At 50.7% G+C, this 18,815-nt stretch overlaps 1 protein-coding gene across 3 annotated transcripts in view; it reads right to left on the bottom strand.

The window, feature by feature from the left end:
- The window catches only part of CACNA1A (calcium voltage-gated channel subunit alpha1 A), a 71,215-nt gene extending 64,441 nt beyond the window's left edge, over nt 1-6,774 (bottom strand). For all 3 annotated transcript variants that reach the window (XM_025203927.1, XM_025203925.1, XM_025203926.1), the window contains exon 1: nt 6,478-6,774. In XM_025203927.1, the coding sequence (XP_025059712.1) occupies nt 6,478-6,773 (296 nt within the window). In that variant the 5' untranslated portion in view covers nt 6,774. The remainder of the gene's footprint in view (nt 1-6,477) is intronic.
- Nucleotides 6,775-18,815: the final 12,041 nt, after the last annotated feature.

The following is an 18,815-nucleotide window of genomic DNA, read 5'->3' as shown; positions in this document are numbered from 1 at the left end:
CCCCCCCATGGCCCCTCTCACCCACCAATCTTTGGCCAACATATTTCTCCTCGTTCAGCCCTTTGCTGAGCTGGGAGAGATGTGGCCACATGCTATCTCTCATATGTTCATGCTCATGGACCGACAGACCCCAGGGCTCAGCAGTCACATCCCCCCTGCATGGCTAAGAGATGCTGGAGATCCCATGGCAGTCACGTGACTCTTGGATCTGGGGCTTTAAGACAAGGCTAAGCCCCATAAAACATTCAGGGAAGACACTGGTTCTTTCTCCATCTAATCCCGCCAGTACCCTGGGCTTACTAGCCTGGGACATGTCATGTGAGCTTGGCATAAACCAGGAAGGACTCTGATACCAAGGGAACCAGTACTACTGAGATGCCCAAGCATGAGGCCAACATACATGTGTATTTGAGACATTCAGTCACCCAGGAGGGGGCAGATTCTGATGTGGATTAAACCAACACTTGCATCAAGAAGCCTCTGGATACAGAGCGGGACAAGAGGAACACTGAAATCCTAGAGATGGTGGGCTGGAAGGGACCTGCAGAGGTCACAAACCCCTGCCTGAGGCAAGATCAGCACTATCCAAACCATCCCAGACAAATCCATCATCTAAACTCTTTGTAAAATGACTGTCAGCCCTGACACAGCACCAGACATCACCCCCGACCCTGCCACAGGGAAAGCTGGGGGACCACAACCGCTGACATCCTACTGCTAGACAAGGTTGTTAATAGATGTTCAAGAGATCCCTGGTAGGGGCCGTGCCCCTGCTAAGTAGGAAGGTAAACTCTTCCCACCCTCCCCAGTCCATACCAATCTACCAGTGGGTAAAATTCCTTCCTGACCCCAAATCCGGCATCGGTCTGACCCTGAGCGGAGGGTCAAGACCCTACAGCCAGGACCCTCCTGAGTGGAGTCCCACCAGAAGCACTGGCACAGTCTAGTTGCCATCCCCAGCCTGGGCTGCAGCCAACACACACTGCCAACGAGCAAGGCTTAAAAACCCCGATGCATGCAGCAGAAGTGGGGGGAAGGGGGTGGGGATTATAGGATAGTAATTGCTTCCTAGAAGCAGACCCCAAAAGGACCCATCACAGTCTGTCCCATGGACACTGCCCACCCTGACAGGGCCAGGACCCAATGTGGCATCATGGCTAGTCCTTGCAAAAGCAGAAAGCAACGAAAATGTTTGCCCTGAACCTTTGGCTTCAGCTGCCCCAAGCAGATATAAAACAGCACTCACTACAATCAGCCCCCACCCCACAGCTCAGCCCCCAGAGAGCCAAGACTGGTTCTATACCAAAGTCAAATGGACCTTCATGATCCCCATTGCCCCAAGCCCAAGAAACGCCACTAGTATGACAAGCAGTGGAAGGGGCATCGTGGGACCAGATCCTGAACATTCGGGGAAGACTCTGATTCTTTCTCCAGTGAACCAGCCCAGTTACCATCCCCAGCCCGGGCTGCAGCTCTGTAAGTCAGGGGAGCACCACAGAGGTATATGTGTTGGCCTTAGCAGCTGATCAGGGACTGGCTGGTCCAAGGTTAAATGCTAGGACCCTAGGGAAGGGCAGTGTTTGCAGTTTCAAGGACACAGGGCCTGACTCCTGCCCTCCATTGCCATGTGCTTTACACAGTCATATATGTTGATGCCAAAGGAGTACAAAAGGGGGTTAAAGCCCCCCTCACCCAGTAGAACAGCAGCATTTCATACTGGTACCATGTTAGTGCCCCAGGATCATAGGGAAGTCAGGCATCTCCATGGCATCTCATAAGAACATCAGACCTGGCACTTCCTGGGTCAGACCCTAGGTCCACCTTGCCCAGTCTCCTGTGTCACATGGCAGCAGAGAGCAAGTGCTGGAAGGGAGAGTGAACTGGGTCTGACCTGGGTTTTTCTCCCTGGTCCTCTCTCACTCACAGCCTCCAGCATTTAAGGTCTAGGAAGCTCTTATTCAGATGCCACTCTGCTCACTCCTATGCTCAATAGCTACTGGTGCCCCTTTCCTCCAAGAATGTGTCCAGTCCCTTTTCAGATCTGGCTAAACTCTCAGCTTCCACCACATCGGATGGCAACAAGTTCCACCCTTTCATGACATGCTGGGTGAAAAAGAACATATCTTCCAGACCCCTGCTCAAGCCAGAATCAGCCCAAATTAACCATCCCAGCCCTATGTCTAGCCAACCTGCTCTTGGAAACTTCCAAGGATGGAGACTCCACCATATCCCTGAGCAGCCTGTTCCAAAGCTTGACCACCCTCCCCTCATACTCAGAAGGTTCTTCCTTATCTCCAACCTCAGTTTCCCTTGCTGCAGCTTGAGGCCATTGCTCCTAGTCCTGTCCCCTGAGGCCACAGGGAAAAGCCTATTTCCACCCTCTCTGTCATCACTCCTCAGGTATCTGAAGACTATGATCAAATCTCCCCTCAGACTTCTCTTCTCCAGACTCAAATCACTCTAGTTCTTCCAGCCTGTCCTCATCAGTCCTGCCTCCCAGACCCCTAATCATCACTGTCACTCTATGTTGGACTCTTTCCAACCTGTCCACCTCCTTCTTGAAACACAGGGCCCCAAACTGGACCCAGGACTCCAGGAGAGACCTCACTAGGGCTAAATAGAGCAGAAGAATCACTGCCTCTGATTTACAAGTGATTTGCCTAAGTCCCCTTGTTCTCCCTCTGGCAGGTTCTGATGCAATGTCTTGTGTTGTGCCAGGGTTGTTATGTAGTGTTACTAAGAGGTTGGACAATGAATTTGTCTGGGATAGTTTGCATGGCGCTGATCCTGCCTCAGGCAGGGGGTTGGACTAGATGTGACCCCCTAGAGGTCTCTTCCAGCCCCAGTCTCTAGGATTCTATGTGGGTCAAAAGTACATTTTCTTCCCTCCATGAGACCACAACAGCATTTCTTAAAGGAAAGCTTCAATTCTGCAGGGAGTGAGGAGGCTCAGTTGGACAAGAAGGCCTTGAACATAGTGATGTACATGCATTTCCAATAGCCCCGTAATTCATCCCCGGGTTTGAACCTATAGCAGCAAGAGGCAGATACCCATACAAGGACCCGCATTTGTTGATTAAATGCCTACGAGCCACAGACTCTTCCTGAATGGTTTGTATGTTACATTAATAGTCTACTAGATTTTATAAGTTATTCTGTCTCTGACTGGGAGCAGCCCAGAACCTCTGCTGGGACAGGAGGCACGTCAATCTAATGTCTGTATACACCTATCTGTCCTGCATTCATACTCTTCCATCTGCCCATGATTTCCCTCCCAGGCCTGTCCCCCTAAAACACACATTCATAACCACATCCTGGCACACCAAATACCAGCAGACAGTATCTTCACAGAGACACAAAGCTCCATCAGGTCTCTGCCCTTCTCAGGAAAGTCTGTCTTGAGCTCTCAGGCCACCAACAGATGTTGCAATTTATCCCAGGATAAACCATTTTATCTGGGGACAAAGTACACTGGTACAGATGCCCATATCCATTGTCTCAGAATAAATCCTACAAAACAATTCTGGATAAGAGGCAGGGACAGTTTATCATGGGATACTGCAAAGGGCACCTGTCCAGTTATCCTAGGTTAGCAGCATTGCATCCATGCCAAGCCCGAGATTTCTGTTCCAAAACAACACAGACACGATTTATCCAGAGATAAATCCCATGTCTGTTCTTAGCTTCAGTGCCCAGTTCTGGTCTCATATATAGGGGGCTTAGGCTGGCGCTGGCCGCTGACTCCATTACAATGTGAATGCTTAACGTAGCTCAATCTTTGGTGCCACAGCCCCACCAAGGCAGGCTCAGCACCGTCTAGTCATCTGTGTGCAAGGAACATCTAACCTACAAGGCTTTGGCCCTCGCAGAAAGGCAAGTTTGTGAAGGCAGAATCAGCCCCTGAATTGCCCAGAGTCCATCACTTGTGAGCAGCTCCAAGACACTCCTTTCACAGCCTCATGTGCCTCACTTCCTTGGAGCTTTATGACAGTGCTATACACAGATTCCCTGAATGGGAAGATGAGGAGTGGAGGGGTGGTGCCAGTCCATAGTGCATTACCCTAATCACATACAAGATGGGCCAAAATATCCATCAGACTCTTGCCTAAGGGCTCTGGGCACCCCACGTCACTGCAGTAAAAGGGAGGCGGACAGTGATTCTCAACCAGGGTACAGCAGCACCTTGTGGTGCCTTGCGATCCTTTCAAGGGTGCCACCCAACGTCAGCACAGTTAGGTGAGCAGACATGATTCCCGAGGTAAACCCAGACACTGCAGAGAGAAAACCAGAGGGTTAAAAACCATTCTGTCCTGATGTGGGTTGACTGAATTCTTTGCAGGAGAAAAATTACTCTAGGATTTTTCTGTAGTGAAAAACTGAGAGAAAACAAAATGCCAACATTTTTCTTAGGGGCTTGGAGTCTAACAAGGGGTGTCCTAGGTCTCCAAAGACTGAGAACCACTGAGCTAGGGAGTAGACCAGAGGGAACAATTCAGCTAGCATGGCCTACATGGAACCTCACAGCCTTTAGCCATGTAACTTCCACGACTCTGGGCACAACACAGTAAAAATCTGCCTCTGAGCCCCTGCCCCAAGGGTCACAGGGGATGTATAGGCCAGGAAACAACAGGTCAGAGAAATCAGTGTCTCTCACAAAGCCAGTGCCCTGGAAAAGCGGTCAGGAATGTGAGTGCTTCCCCCATCTCCTCCACCTTCCTGCTTTCCACAGCACCCATCAGCCCAGGAGCCAAGCACTGCAGCACACATGCTCAGTAAGGCAGCTTTCAGCAGCAACTAGCCAAACCACTTCTAATTCACCAGGAGTCTTCAGAGGGAACCTAGGGGGCAGGGTCTGCTCCGGCCAAAAGGGACCGTTCCAGGTTGATGCTGGAATCCCTGGTTGAGAACCAGGCCCCGACATGCACTGTTTGTCCATGCCAGGCAGCAGAGAAACCCGTGCTGCTGGACACCACTGCCAGAGAGACTCCTTTACCCCCAGCGCTTGGGTGAGATCATTTCTCCCAACAGAAAGGTATCCACAGACCAACAAACCACACGTTAAATTCCAGGCCAATGCACCAGCCAGGCTTTCATACCTCCTGCCCCACCACAATGCTACATTAGGTTATAACTTCACCAACTGAGGCAGCATCAAGTCATGAAGGCATCTGGCTCAGAGATTAAAAAAAACCAAAAACTACACCAAGCTAACAACGCATGCAAGACCTTCATCAACCAGAGCATGAATGGAAAACAGCCCTTTTCAAAGGCATGCCAGCCAGCTTCGCAGGGACAGGCGCTGGCTGGGGAAAAGAAGGGGGTCTCTGTGACTTGCTCTTTCCCAGGGAACCCAGAAAGAAGGGGGGAAAAATCACAGTAGAGAAGAAGAGTGGTACATACCAAAGTTGAGGCTAAACAGGCAGAAGAAGCAGTTTCTCAGCATTTGCTAGCCAGCTTGGAGGCCCCATTCATTGGAAAGATTCCAAGGCAGAAGGGTCTCTTCCTTACTTCTTCTACCCTTCCCTCCCCCTCCTCCCCTTTGACAATGCCACAGGGACAGGATCCTTTCTGGGCAAGTCTCCAGGCACTGTGTGTGGTACCCAAGGGGCCTGATGCTGTCACAAAAGGCCCCGGCATCTCTACCATGGATCTTGCTGGCAGCTTGCCCCCCTGCCCCACGTGGCCAAGGTAATTCAGCACAGAACAGGAATGGCTAGAAACCCATGGGAGATCTCTGAAGAGGAAGGTGCAACACATACTCATCTCTTGGGACCAAACGCTTCTCTCAGGCCCCCCACCCTGGCTAGAAGTGAAGCCAATCCAGCAGCCTGCAGCTAGGTAAGCAGTGCCTGGCCCTCTGTGGGCATGGGACTAATTTCTCAGTATTGCAAACACAGACCATCCTCCTGCCTGCCCTCCACAATTGTGGCTGCCAAAGGGCAGCAGAGAGGCCCTGAGCTTCCTAATCTCCCTGAACAGGACAGCCCTCTTTGCTGTAGACCGCCTCCCCACCCCACAACCTCTAGGTGGGGGAGGTGACACCCAACCACGCATTCTTCCCCCTATGGAGGTAGTGAACTCCCTGAGCTGGGATGGGGGCAGATGCAGTTGGGTGTGGGGTGGGGGTAAGACTGCAGCTGTATCCCTGAAGGAGGGGAAGTTGGGAGAGTGCGGAGGACCAGGGGGGAAGGGGCTGGGTCCAGGGAGGACGTGAAATGAGGGGGTGCCGATGGCTGGAGGGATGTGTGAGTCTGCAACTGGGGGATGGGTGAGCAGGAGAGTGAAGAAGTCTGGGTGTGGGACCAGTGGAGCAGGGGATGCAGATGTATGGGCTGGCGGGGGAGGGGGGGATGGAGGAAGGTGTGAAGAGCCAAGGCAAGCCTAGAGAAGAGGGGTGGGAGGGAAGCTGGGGTGCAGGGATAAGGCAACCGTGTCTAGGAAGGAGAAGGGGTGGAAGGGGCCCACCAGAAAGGATATGGCCATTCGGTGATCTTTTTGGCGTATTTCCTCACCACGTTATCCTCGCTGAAGAGGAAGAGGGACCGGTTGACCGTCAGGCAGTTCTGCCGGACAGGGATGGGGTTGTAGAGAGCCATGGTGCGGGCTCGCTGGGCCATCGACTGCTTGTACATCCTCTGTGCCCCAGGGGGCCCGCCCTGGCGGCCACCCCCTGCACCCCGGCTGCCTCCACCGCCTGCTGTTCCCCCGGAGCCAGCTCCCCCGATGCCTCCAGCCCCGTAGCGGGCCGGCATCTCATCTCCAAACCGAGCCATCCTGCAGAGAGCAAAGGGCCGGGGGTTACGATGCTGAGGATGCTGCTGGAGAGAAGCTCATCACATCCCATCAGCTGCTGCCCGCTGATGCCTGGTGGGGAAAGGGGGCGATTTCGAGGGGTCTTCAAGCAGGAGCACGGCTGGTGAATGCTGGAGAAACCCTGGACATCCTTTTTTCTCTCCACCTCCAGCAGGAAAGGAACCAGTGCGGCCCCCCCTCCCCCCCAACCCCGAAAAAGCAGCAAGAAAGGAAGGGGGGAAAAAAGAGAGATGAATGCACCTGCCCCTCCAAAGCTGCCGTACAATTAAAAAAATATTAATCAATGCTTCAACCTCACCCAAGATTCCCCCAGGTTAATAAAAAAACGTGAACAGGGCAGCCAAAAAAACCCCTGCAATTAAAAATCTTCTCACTGCACCACCGGCAAAAAGCCTGCTGTGGAAAAAGGCTGCTGACAGCTCAAGCAAGAGAGAGACATTTAAAAAAATATAGAGCGAGAGAGATACGATAAAGAAATGTGCAATGAAATCTAGCAAAATTCAGCACCTCCTCCAGCCCAAAATGCAATTAAAAAAAAGAAGCGATTGCACCAATTTCCTCACCCCTGCTTCCCTTCAAACCCGAGGGGGGGGTGGGGGGTGCTACTAAGGATAAAGAAAATGCACCACCAAATATATATATTATATATACCTATATATATATATGTACACACTCATATATATATGTATAGGTATATATATTTGCAAGGCAACGGTTGCAAAAGAAAGAAACAAAAATGCAGCCCTCTCTCTCCGTCCCTGGTCAGCTTGGCAAAAGCTTTGCAGACTGGAAGGGGAGAAAATAAAAATACCACCCTCCCCCTTCTCAATTGTTTTCTGTTCGTTTGGCTTTAAATCAATGCATCCCCTCAACCTTTAACCCCCCTCCCCCCCACTGAAAAAAAAATTAAAGATTCAAAAAATTTGCAACGGGGGGAAAAAATAGTCTTTAAAAATCCCCCTCCCCCCAAAAAAGCCCCCCTTCCAATGTCTCTGCTTTCACTCGTGCATCATCCTGCCGTCTTCAAGAGCTTGCGAAGTCTTGAGGATTAAAAAAAAAAGAAGCTACTGGGGTCTCTTTAAGCTTCTTGAGATGTAGGTTGGGTCTGCAAATTCACCGGCGGTCTCTGCTTCCCCCTTAATATTTTTTTTCCCGTGTGTGTGTGTGTGTGTGTGTGTGTGTGTGTGTGTGTGGTCAGTCGTGCATCATCTTGGAGCAGAATGTAGCAACGAAATCCTGTAAAATCCAAAAATGAAAAAGCATAGAGAGGTAGGTCCCATCCACCATCTACTCATAAGGGTTTCCTAGATGCTGCAATGTCTAGTATTTTTTTTCCGCCCTGTATTCCTCCACCTCCTCCTCCTCCTCCTCTTGGGTTATAGCTAAAATAAGACTGGTGTTCGGGAGGGAGGGAAGGAGGGAGTGGGGGGAAAAAAGAGAGAGAGAGAGAGAGAGAGAGAGAAAATGGAAAGAAAAAAAAAAAAGGTCTGATTCACTGGCAGGTTGAGCTATAATGTGCAGCAACTGATCAATTGAATGCAAGCACCGACCATCCAAAAGACTCAGCAAAGCTTAGCACATGATGGCCTGGGACCAATCGCAGTTGCTATTGCCCAACCAAACCCAGCGGAGTTTGAGAGAGAGGGAGAAAGAGAGACAGAGAGAGAGAGAAGGGAGGTTGGGACATTTTTCCACCACCCTCTACCTCCGCCAGTTTGGAAAGCTTGGAAATCAACTGCCATTCTCCTACCCGCCCCCGTCCCCTGCCCTCCCCCATCCACTACCATCCCCAGCACACTCCAGCTGGGCTATGATCTGGGCTGTGCTGGTTTCAAATATCTCTGATTTCCCTGGAGTGATGGAGCTGTCACCGTCCATGTGACAAGGATCACAGCCAGGGCCCTTAGATTCCATTGCAGGGCTCTAGATTCTTGGGGCGGGGGGGGAAGTCTGGGGGCCCTGGATACTCCACAGACATCTGCCCCTTTCTCCAAGTGTGTTAATTATCCATGCATCCCAATTTTACAACAGTGTCCAAGGGAGAGGCGAATCTGCATGTGTGTGCACATGTGTGTATAAGCATGTGTGTTCGCATGCGAGATGCTAGATCTTAGCCAACCCACAAAACTGCCTGGATGCCTTGGCTTGGAAGAGCAATCCCTGGCCAGGGGCTGTGGTCTCCAAGCCTCCAAGGCCAATCCAGCCCCAGGGCCTGGGGTGCCATGGCCACTGATCTCACTAGCAGATCCTGAGGCTCTTGTTACTGAAGGACCATTTGCCTCCACATATGTGTGCACATCAGGGGCTTCCCCACATGCCTGCTGCTTTGCAACACCTGCCTGGCATTCCATACTCTTAACCCCAGGCACAGGAGACTGGGCCCATGCCAGCTTATGTCTCTTGTCAAGAGCTGAGTGATCCCAGCCTAGCCCCAACTCCCATGGGCTACAGCATACATACAGGCAGGGACCATGGAGCAGCAGGGAACTCCTTATGCCCTGTATTCACCATCCAGACCAGCCCTGCTCTGGTTAGCATGAACTTCCCCAGATGGTGGTGGCATTTGGCCTGAGTGAGAAGCAACAGCGCTAAGCAGGGAGCCTGGATGGCATTGGGCATGTGTAGGGCAGGAAGGTGTATGCGGGTGAGGGGTGTGTGTGATGGGCTGTGGGTATGTGAGAGGTGTGGGGGAGAAGTGAGAGAGAGAGTGAGAGAGAAGTGTGAGGTGTGCGAGTATAAGGTGTGGGTATGTGAGGGGTGTGCGTGCACGTGTGTGTGAGGTGTGGCTGTGGGGGTGTGCGTGCGTGTGTGTGTGCATGTGTGAAGTGTGATATTGTGTGTGGGGGTGCATGGTGTGTGTGCATGTGCATGGTGTGTAGGCAGGGAGGAACATATTGAATACACATTGCTAATTACTAGCGCGTGGTCTCCTACAGCAGTTGAGGCCAAACCCTGCCTGGAGATCCCTGGACAGCCCAGTCACTCCAGCATCTGCCCCTCCAACAAGATGCAGCCCTGCTCTGGGACCCCGCTGTCTCCTGAGTGGCCCCAATCCCCATGCCCACACAGCTGGCAGGATTGGGACCCCTGGGACAAAGCTCTTCTCTGGCTGCAACAAGGTCACTATCGTGGGATTCCTAAGCCCAACGCCTACCACCACCTTCCTGGCCTGGCTCTGGGAGCCATTGAATGGCCACAGATTCATTCACATGGCCTAGGAGGAAGCAGATGATTTGCCTGCATTAATGACCACAGCAGTGCAAAGTCCTGGACCCCACACTCCATTCTCAATCCAGGATCACAGCATTTCTGGCTGAGGAAGACAACTCAAAGGGCCCTGATTTCACACCAGCCTAGAATCACAGCTGCCACACACCCACAGCTGCCTCCCAAAATTGTTTCCAGGCCATAGCCAGTGGCTTTGCACGGGGAACGGGGACAGCGAGAACTGCATAAGATGTACTGTCCACACTCTTCATGGTGGGGAAACATCTCAGGAGCAGGAGAGGGGGATCTTTGGCCAGACTGGAAGAGACCTGCAGAGGTCACATCAAATCCAAACCCCCTGTCTGAGACAAGATCAGCTTCATCCAAACCAGCCCAGACACATCCACTGTCCAACCTCTTAGCAAAACTACCATCAACACTGACAAAACAGCAGACATCACACCTGAACCTAACCCATTGCAGGAGATCACAGCAGCTAATGTCCTACTGCTACAAAGGTTGTTAAAGAGATCCCAGGAAGAAGCTGTGACTATGGGATAAGATTCCTTCCTGACCCCAAAGGCAGCATTAATCTGACCCTGAGTGGAGGGACAAAACCCTCTAGCCAGGATCCTCCAGGTTTGAGTCTCAGCAGGAGCACTGGCACATCCCAGTTGTCACCCCCAGCCTGGGCAATATTTAACAAAGCAAAGCAAGAGCTGGAGAAACTTATGGGGAAACCATGGGCCGGGTCACATGAAAGGTCTGAACTGATGGGCCTGATTCTGGTTTTGCACACCAATGTAAATTATACCAGGCATGGAGCAGACAGACACACAGCTATCCTGGGATAACAGTTTACAACAGGCAGCTAGTGCAGCATCTTCCCTGCAAGTGGCAGGGAAGCAGGTGCCTGTCTTTAGCTAAAGACTATCCTGCAATAAGCATGCCTGTCTTGAGCCAAAGGCTATCCCAGGATAACCTGTGGACACACAACATTTAGCATAATGTCGTGTACTGTCTCACTATAGTTTGACCCCTGATTTTTCCCTCAGGTGATTCCACACTGGACTGGAATAAGTTACACCAGCCCAGGGCTATATGTCATGTGTCTGGTTCTATTTTGCACCTAGGCTTTATGCCTGATCCCTAAAAGGGATCCTATCCATAGGAAACACTGTGTGAGAAAGCCCTGTTAGGAAGACCTAAGGAAACCCCTTGGGCTGATGCAATGGCCACCAGAAAGGAAGTCTGCACTGACAGGTGGTAGAAGACAAGGCTGCTAAGGACATGAAGAAATGAAGCTAATATTCTCATACAATAGAAAGGTTCCTACAATGGAAAACAAACAGATAGAGACTTCCAGGAATTTCACCACGCTGCTGTAACACAGGGCATGTGGGAGACCCATGGATTTTGCTGCCTAGATTGACTGGGAAGGAACTGATGGTGTTTAGGTTGCTTCAGGGCTAGAGAAACAGGCTCGCCTCACTGAGGCTGGGGACGACAGAGAAGAGACAGCTGGTGCCGAGATGTCCAAATAGGAAGCCTCTTCCGTGTCGCTCTGTGAGTCAGCCTGGAGGACGGGTTTCTTGCTAGGAGCAGAATGTTCTGAACCTCAGCTGAGAAGCTTCTTTTTGGCGAATGTCAGCCAGGCTGCCGGGGGAGCGGGGGGAAAACATGGCCGAGCCCTCAGTGCTGGGGGATGATAGCTGGAAGTGGGGTGTGACCTGTTCCAATAGGTTCTGCAGATGTAAATGCCAGCCAGCCTGGCTTTTCACAGCAAAGTCCTATTCCCCTGGCACCATGGACGCTGACAGAAAGGCATGGGTTAGCTACCATGCCCAAGCAACAGGCAGAAGGCACCTGGCAGGGAGTCTGGCTTGTGCCCCCACTGGGGCAGGAGCCATCTAACATCTGCTGTGCCAGGCTGCTGCCAACAGGTTGGCATTGGGGAGTCCACCACACACCCAGGAGGCCATGCACAGGCCCTGAAGAAGGGCCAGAAAGATGCTGAGTCAGGCGGGGGATTGGGCATGCTCACACTCGCCCACTGCCATGTGTAGCTGTGGCAGAGTCTGTCCATACTAGGATTGTGGGTCCCCAGAGGAGAGACAGGAACCAGACACAAATGCGGAGATGGGTTTCCTGAAGGCACCAGAGACCCCAGATCATAAGGGCACTTCAGTGAGCTCTCACCCCTCAGAGGAGGCATCTGAACTCAGAGCAGCGAAGAGCAGAGAAGGTGACTCCTTTGCACCCTGCAAAAGGCTTTTCCCAGCCGCTGAAAGAGAGGAGAACTTCTTGGAAGGCTGTGAACACTGCTGCCCACCCAGCACGTGCTGGATAGCTGCACCCATCACAGCCATCTGGTCCCAGAGTGAATATCAAGTCTCACCTGCTGTATGAGATATACATGCCACAGGACCGTGTGTCCCAGCTTTCCAAACACATCCTCCCCAACACTCTTGAACTGGATAGTCCCTGTTTGCCATTTCCCCTGTGGAGGGTAAGAACTAGAGTCTAGCAGTGCCCCAATGCCAGTGGTTCTCAACCTTTTTAGCCTGGAGCTGCCCCTTGTTAGGCTCAAGATGCCCCTCAGAAAATGCCAGCTCTGAGTTTTCACTCCTGTTTAGAGGTAAAAAAAACAACACACTGCTGTGTTGGCTTTGACTCCTCAGATCTCATGAAGAACCTCTGGCATTTGAAAACTTGTCAAACCCAATCCCAACAATGCAGTTGGTCCAATAAGATCACCCAAAGAAATCTTTGCCTCTTGTATTTCCTAGACCTCATTAGACTCAAGACACTCTTTGGATAATGGCAGCTCTTCCCTGTTACATGTATTTTTTGACTATGGAAAAAATAATAGAGCTATTCTTCATTTGCAAAGAACTCTGAAGGCCACAGCAGGGCAGAAGGTTGGTGACACCATGTGCTCCTATTTGAAATCTCTGGGTTTATCTTGTGAATTGGGCTTGCCCACATAACAGTGCTAACATCATGTGGCCCCCCTAAAAAGATCTCAAGGCACCCCAGGGTGCTACAGCATTCCAGGTGACAATCACTGTCCTACAACTTCTGCACTCTGAATCATGATCAGTGAGGACTTCTGGCTTGGGAATCAAGTGAAGCCAAGAGCTTTAAGGTGACTCGAATGCAACCAGTCACACCCAGCAATAATATTCCTCAAATCAGCCAGGCACAGAGGTAAGGGAAGACCTGGGATGTAATGGAAACCACTGGCATGAAGACATTTGATGAGAATCTTCAATGGTGCAGAATCTTCTCTGAGCATTGGGCTGATCCAGCCAGGCACTTCCTGGGACCAGGATGGATCCATCCATAGGAGCCAGCATTTTGCAAGGCAAGTTGCAGATCAAAGGAAGGGGTTATGAAGGCTGGAGTCACCCTCCTGGACTGGAAACAGCGGATGGAAGTGTTAGGACATCCAGAGTCCAATATGGCCCATTTCTTCTTCAGGGTCAGAAAGTGACTGACCTTGAAACCCTGCCCTGGATCTCTGACAGTATCTCTGCTGCACTCAGCTGTGCCAAGGAGGGGTTCAGCCCTGCAATGAGTGGCATAAGGTGCTTGGCACTGGGGCCAGAGCTGAGGCACTGGTAGCAAGTACATTGCAGTTTGCAGATCTAAAGGATCCCAACAATCATCAAATCCTAAATAAGTGGGGCTGGAAGGGACTTCCAGAGGTCACATGTAGTCCAACCCCCTTCCTGAGGCAGGATCAGCTATATCCAAACCATCCCAGACAAATCCATTGTTCTATTAGCAAAATTACACAATTAACCCTGACACAGTGCAAGACATTGCATCTGAACCTGCCACAGGGAAAGCGAGGGGAACACAGCGGCTAATGTCCTGCCGCTGCAAAGGTTGTTAATGAATGCTGGAGAGATCCCAGGCAGAGGCCATGTCCCTGCTACAGAAGGGAATTCCTCCCCCCACCCACCCAGAGTCCATACCAATCGGAGTAGGAGGGAAAATTCCTTCCTGACTCCAAATCTGGCATCAGTCTGAGCCAGAGTGCAGTGGCAGGACCCTCCAGCCAGGACCCTCCAAGGTTGAGTCCCAGCAGGAACACTGGCACAGTCCAGTCCCCATCCCCAGCCCTGGCTGCAGCCAATACCTAATGCCTCTGAGGAAGGCAAAACCCTTCCCCAGCCCCAGCCCCAGCCCCCCACACAGCTGCAAAGGAGATGAAAAAAAATCCTTCCCAGCCCCACATGGTAACCAGCAAAACCCAGGAGCCTGCCTTGGTGGTCAATCTCAGGGCCTGATCAGGCCAATGGCTTTTCTGCCCTTTGCCCCGAGATGATTTGGACAGACAGGACAATCCCTACATATAAGAATAAACAAATACTGATCTGACTTCAGTTCCAGAAACACACCCAAGTCCATAGCAGAACACTGTCACCTTCCTGGACATCCCACCCCTGACCTCCATGTAGCTGTTCTCAAACAACAAAGCTTTAAAAACCAACTGGACCATGGTAGCAACGTGGATGGAAGACAAACCTCTGTCTTCCTGTATGTTTCAGGGACGGGATAGATCTTAACATGTTCAACCTGATCATTGATGAGCTGCATTCGTGAATAAAGTTTAAAGACAACTGGAACACGAAGATACAGGACAAGAAATCATCTGTAGACAGGACTGTGTTAAGCCTAGTCTAAATGGAAACCACCACAGATCCTTATCCCAGTACTGGGATTAGCTTTTGTGACCTCTTTTGTCTGCTTTATCATTTCTTTGCCTCTCTCAGCCCTGGCCCCCACTCCTTCCTCTTCACTGCCTTGAGGATTCAAAGAGAGGCAAGTGGTTGTGTTATTTGGTATTTGAATCACTCTATTTGATAGCCTGCGCCTGTCCTTTCACAGCCTCTGGTGAAGCAAACTCAGGTCCACAAAAGCTGATACAACTCTGATTTAGTTGGCCCATAGGTGCATCTCTATCTTGCTTTCTTCCAGGATGACACCCAGCGTCTTTCAGCTCCAGGTCAGAGAAAGCGGGCAGCCAACTGGGGAGCCTAGAGAGTAACCCCAGCTGGCAGGGAAACCAACAGACTGGATGTCTGTAACGCTCTGGGTTAGAGGAAGCCTGCATCCACCTCCCTCACCCCCGGAGCAGAATGACAACCCATGCAGACACCCATCTCTGAGACAACCCAGGCCCCATCACACAAGGGACAGGACTGAGGCCCAATGGCTGGTTCCCTGCAATTGGTGCCAGAGTAACTAAAACCTACCCTGTCGAGACAGACAAAAAAAACAAAAAAAACCCCAGCATGCTTGTCTGTGCCACGCGCTCACTAATTACACTAACTATATACACACACTATAAATATGCCGTGCAGTGCTGCATAAGCAGACACAGCAGGGGGGCTGTCTTGCTGCCACTGGTAGGAGGAAGGGAGTAATGAGGGCTGGGGACCCTGTCTCCCCTGTAGCCCTGGGCTACCAGGAGCCCAGGCAATGCTAGCAAAAAGAATCCAATCCCCTAGGCACAGGGCACTTGAGTTAAGAGCATAAGCAGTGGTCTCAAGGATCCATCTTGCCTGGGGTCCTGTCTCCGACAGCAGCAGGAGTGGATGCTATAGAGAGAGAACATCGAACTGGGCATCTCTAGAGCAATCCATCCCCAATTCAACACCCTCCCTAACATCTACCATGTTCTGCATGCAAGAGGCCAGAGGAAACCCCTCCAACCATTCTTTTCAATAGCTAGCAATAGAATTGTCCTCAATGAATCCATCTAGTCCCTTGTTGAATCCGGCTCTGCTCACTGCCTCTACCCCCTCCTGTTGTGATGAATACCACACATTAATGATAAGATGAATAATAAAGCCCTTTCTCTTGTTAGTTTTTTTAGTCCATCTATGCTCTTTTCAGTGGGTGCCCCCTGGTTCTAGTATCCTGGGATTTGGTGAGCAACAGTCCCTGGCCCTGATCACTTGGTCCACACCCTTCATGATTTTATAGACCCCAATCCCATTTCCCCTCGCCTTCTCCTCCCCAGACAAAAGAGTCCTGGGCTTTTTAGTCTCTCCTGGTCTGGCCACTGCTCCATGCCCCTCATCATCCTGGTTGTCCTTCTCTGGACCTTTTCTAATTCTAACCCTTTGAGATGTAGACACCAGAACCACATACAGGATTCAAGATGTGAGAGCCCTGTGGATTTGTATAGCACCATGATGATGTCCTCCATTGCATTTTCAATCCCCTTCCTAACAATGCCCTTCTTTTATTGGCTTTTTTGGTGGCTGTTGCACATGCAACTAACATTTTCAGAGAACTCTCTACCGTGACTCCAAGGTATTTTAATATGCTGTGGTGGCTTGTACTGCTCAGAGCGAAGGAAAAAGGTCTTGCATTTGAAAACTTGTCTAACTCCATCCCCACTATGCAGCTGGTCCAATAAGATATCTCATTCTAAGAAATCCTTGTCTCTTGCATTTCACAAATTCAGTCATAGAATCCTAGAGAAGTGGGGCTGGAAGGAATCTCTAGAGGTCCCATCTAGTCCAACCCCTTGTCTGAGGCAGCATCAGCCCTATCCAAACCATCCTATACAAATCCATAATCTAACTCTTCATAAAACTACCATCAACCCTGAAACAATACAAAACATAACACCCTAACCTGCCATAGGTAAAGCACGGGGACCACAGCAGCCAATATCCTGCTTCTACAATACATGCTCTTAAATAAAACATGCCTCTTAAAACATTTATAAAAAGGCCTGAGAAAGAGACCTTCCAGCCTGGGGAGGCAGCATGGTCCATGGGACCCAGCCCAGCCCAGAGAGGCAGAGAACCTGGAATCCAGTCCTGTAGAGAAAGCTGAAGACTATACTGTAATATGCATGTGAAGGACCGATACCCACAGTATATGCTGCACACACTGAGCATCTACGCCAGTGGCTCTCAACTTCTTTAGGCTCAAGGCTCCCTTTGTGAGGCTCATAGCACCCCTCAGAAAATGCCAGCTCTTAGTTTACACTTGTCTTTTAATGATGGAATAGAAGTACAGCCATTTTGCTATTGCAAGAAATTTCGAAAGGCCATAACAGGGCAGCTTTTTAACACTCTGGATTCCTATTTGAAACTGTTGGGTTTATCAGGTGAATCAGATTTCCACACCTAACCTTGTTAATGTTGTGTGGCTGAAAGGGTCCCAAACACCTGAGAGGTGCCATTTCACCCCCAGTGAGAATCACCAGTCTATGCATATGCCCTTAGTTTTCTCTGAAAAGGAAGCCCTTCACCTCCATCCTCCAGAGCTGGGGACGGGGATGAGATGCCAGAGAATTATGAAGCACTGACTGCCACACGGAGCTCAAAACTGCTCCCTGGGATCTCAACAGAGAGAAACCACAAGCCCAAAGCAAAATGTGAAGAGAGTCGGGAAGCTTTGCTGGTCACCGCAGCTGGTGCATCAATTTAAAACACAGGTGCAGCAATCCAGAGTGTACCGTTGTCACTCACTACCAGGCATAATGGACTAATTTGATAGAAGACCTAACCTATTTTCTCTCCTCTCTTTCATTCCCACTTGCCCTGACGTCACTGGACCCCTTTGTTCAAGATAATGCTTTTGTCCCATGCTGGCAGATCTGAAACCACCTAAATATAGTCCTCGAGGCACTGTCTTAAGAAGCAGTTTAAAGTGCCTGCCTCACAGGCTCCAGAATAAAGAAAACAAAGTAGAGCAATTTGCAATTTGCCCAGGCCCCTTTCCTAGGAAGGAACTTTATTCAGGCTGAAATGGGGATTGTAAAGGAAAAGAAACAATGTGCAGTGAAATTTCTTTGTGCAAATGGGACTTCAATTCCCACTGGAAGCAGGGGATGATGGCTGGGTGTTGGCTAAAGCTCAGGCTGGGGATAGCAACTGGGCTTTGCCAATGCTCATGCTGGGAACTAAATCCTGGAGGGTCCTGACTAGATGGTCTTGTCCTTCTGCTCAGAGTCAACCTGACACTGCATTTGGGGTCAGGAAGGAATTCCAACTCCCCCCCGCAAAAAAAATCATATTGGAATGGACTTACTGGAGGGATTGCCTTCCTCTGTAGCAGAAGGGCATGGTCTCTACCTGGGGTCTCTTGAGCACATATTAACACCCTTTGCAGCAACAGGACATTGACCAACGTGGTCCCCTGGTCTTCCCTGTGACAGGTGGCAAATTGGCTAGAGGGTCAAACCCAGAGAGTGGTGGTGGAGGGGTTGGTATTGACCTGGAAGCATGTGGGCAGTGGGGTCCTGCAGGGCTGGGTCCTTGGACCAATACTCTTCAATGTCTTCATCAGTGACTTGGACGAGGGAGTGAAGTGTGCTCTGTCCAAGTTTGCGGATGACACAAAACTGTGGGGAGAAGTGGACAGGCTGGAGGGCAGGGAACAACTACAGGCAGACCTGGACAGGTTGGACAAATGGGCAGAAAACAATAGAATGCAATTTAACAAGGAGAAATGCAAAGTGCTGCACCTGGGGAGGAAAAAGGCCAGCACACCTACTGCCTAGGAAATTACCTGCTTGGTGGCACGGAAGCGGAAAGGGATCTTGGAGTCCTAGTGGACTCCAAGATGAACATGAGTCGGCACTGTGATGAAGTCATCAGAAAAGCTAACTGCACTTTATCGTGCATCAGCAAGTGCATGACAAACAGAGCCAAGGAGGTGATACTTCCCCTCTATCGGGCGCTGGTCAGACCGCAGTTGGAGTACTGCGTGCAATTCTGGGCGCCACACTTCAAGAAGGATGCGGATAACCTGGAGAG

This window comes from Alligator sinensis, unplaced genomic scaffold (assembly GCF_000455745.1).
Source record: "Alligator sinensis unplaced genomic scaffold, ASM45574v1 scaffold707_1, whole genome shotgun sequence".
NCBI lineage: Eukaryota > Metazoa > Chordata > Crocodylia > Alligatoridae > Alligator > Alligator sinensis.
This window is presented reverse-complemented; position numbering and strand designations above follow the sequence as displayed.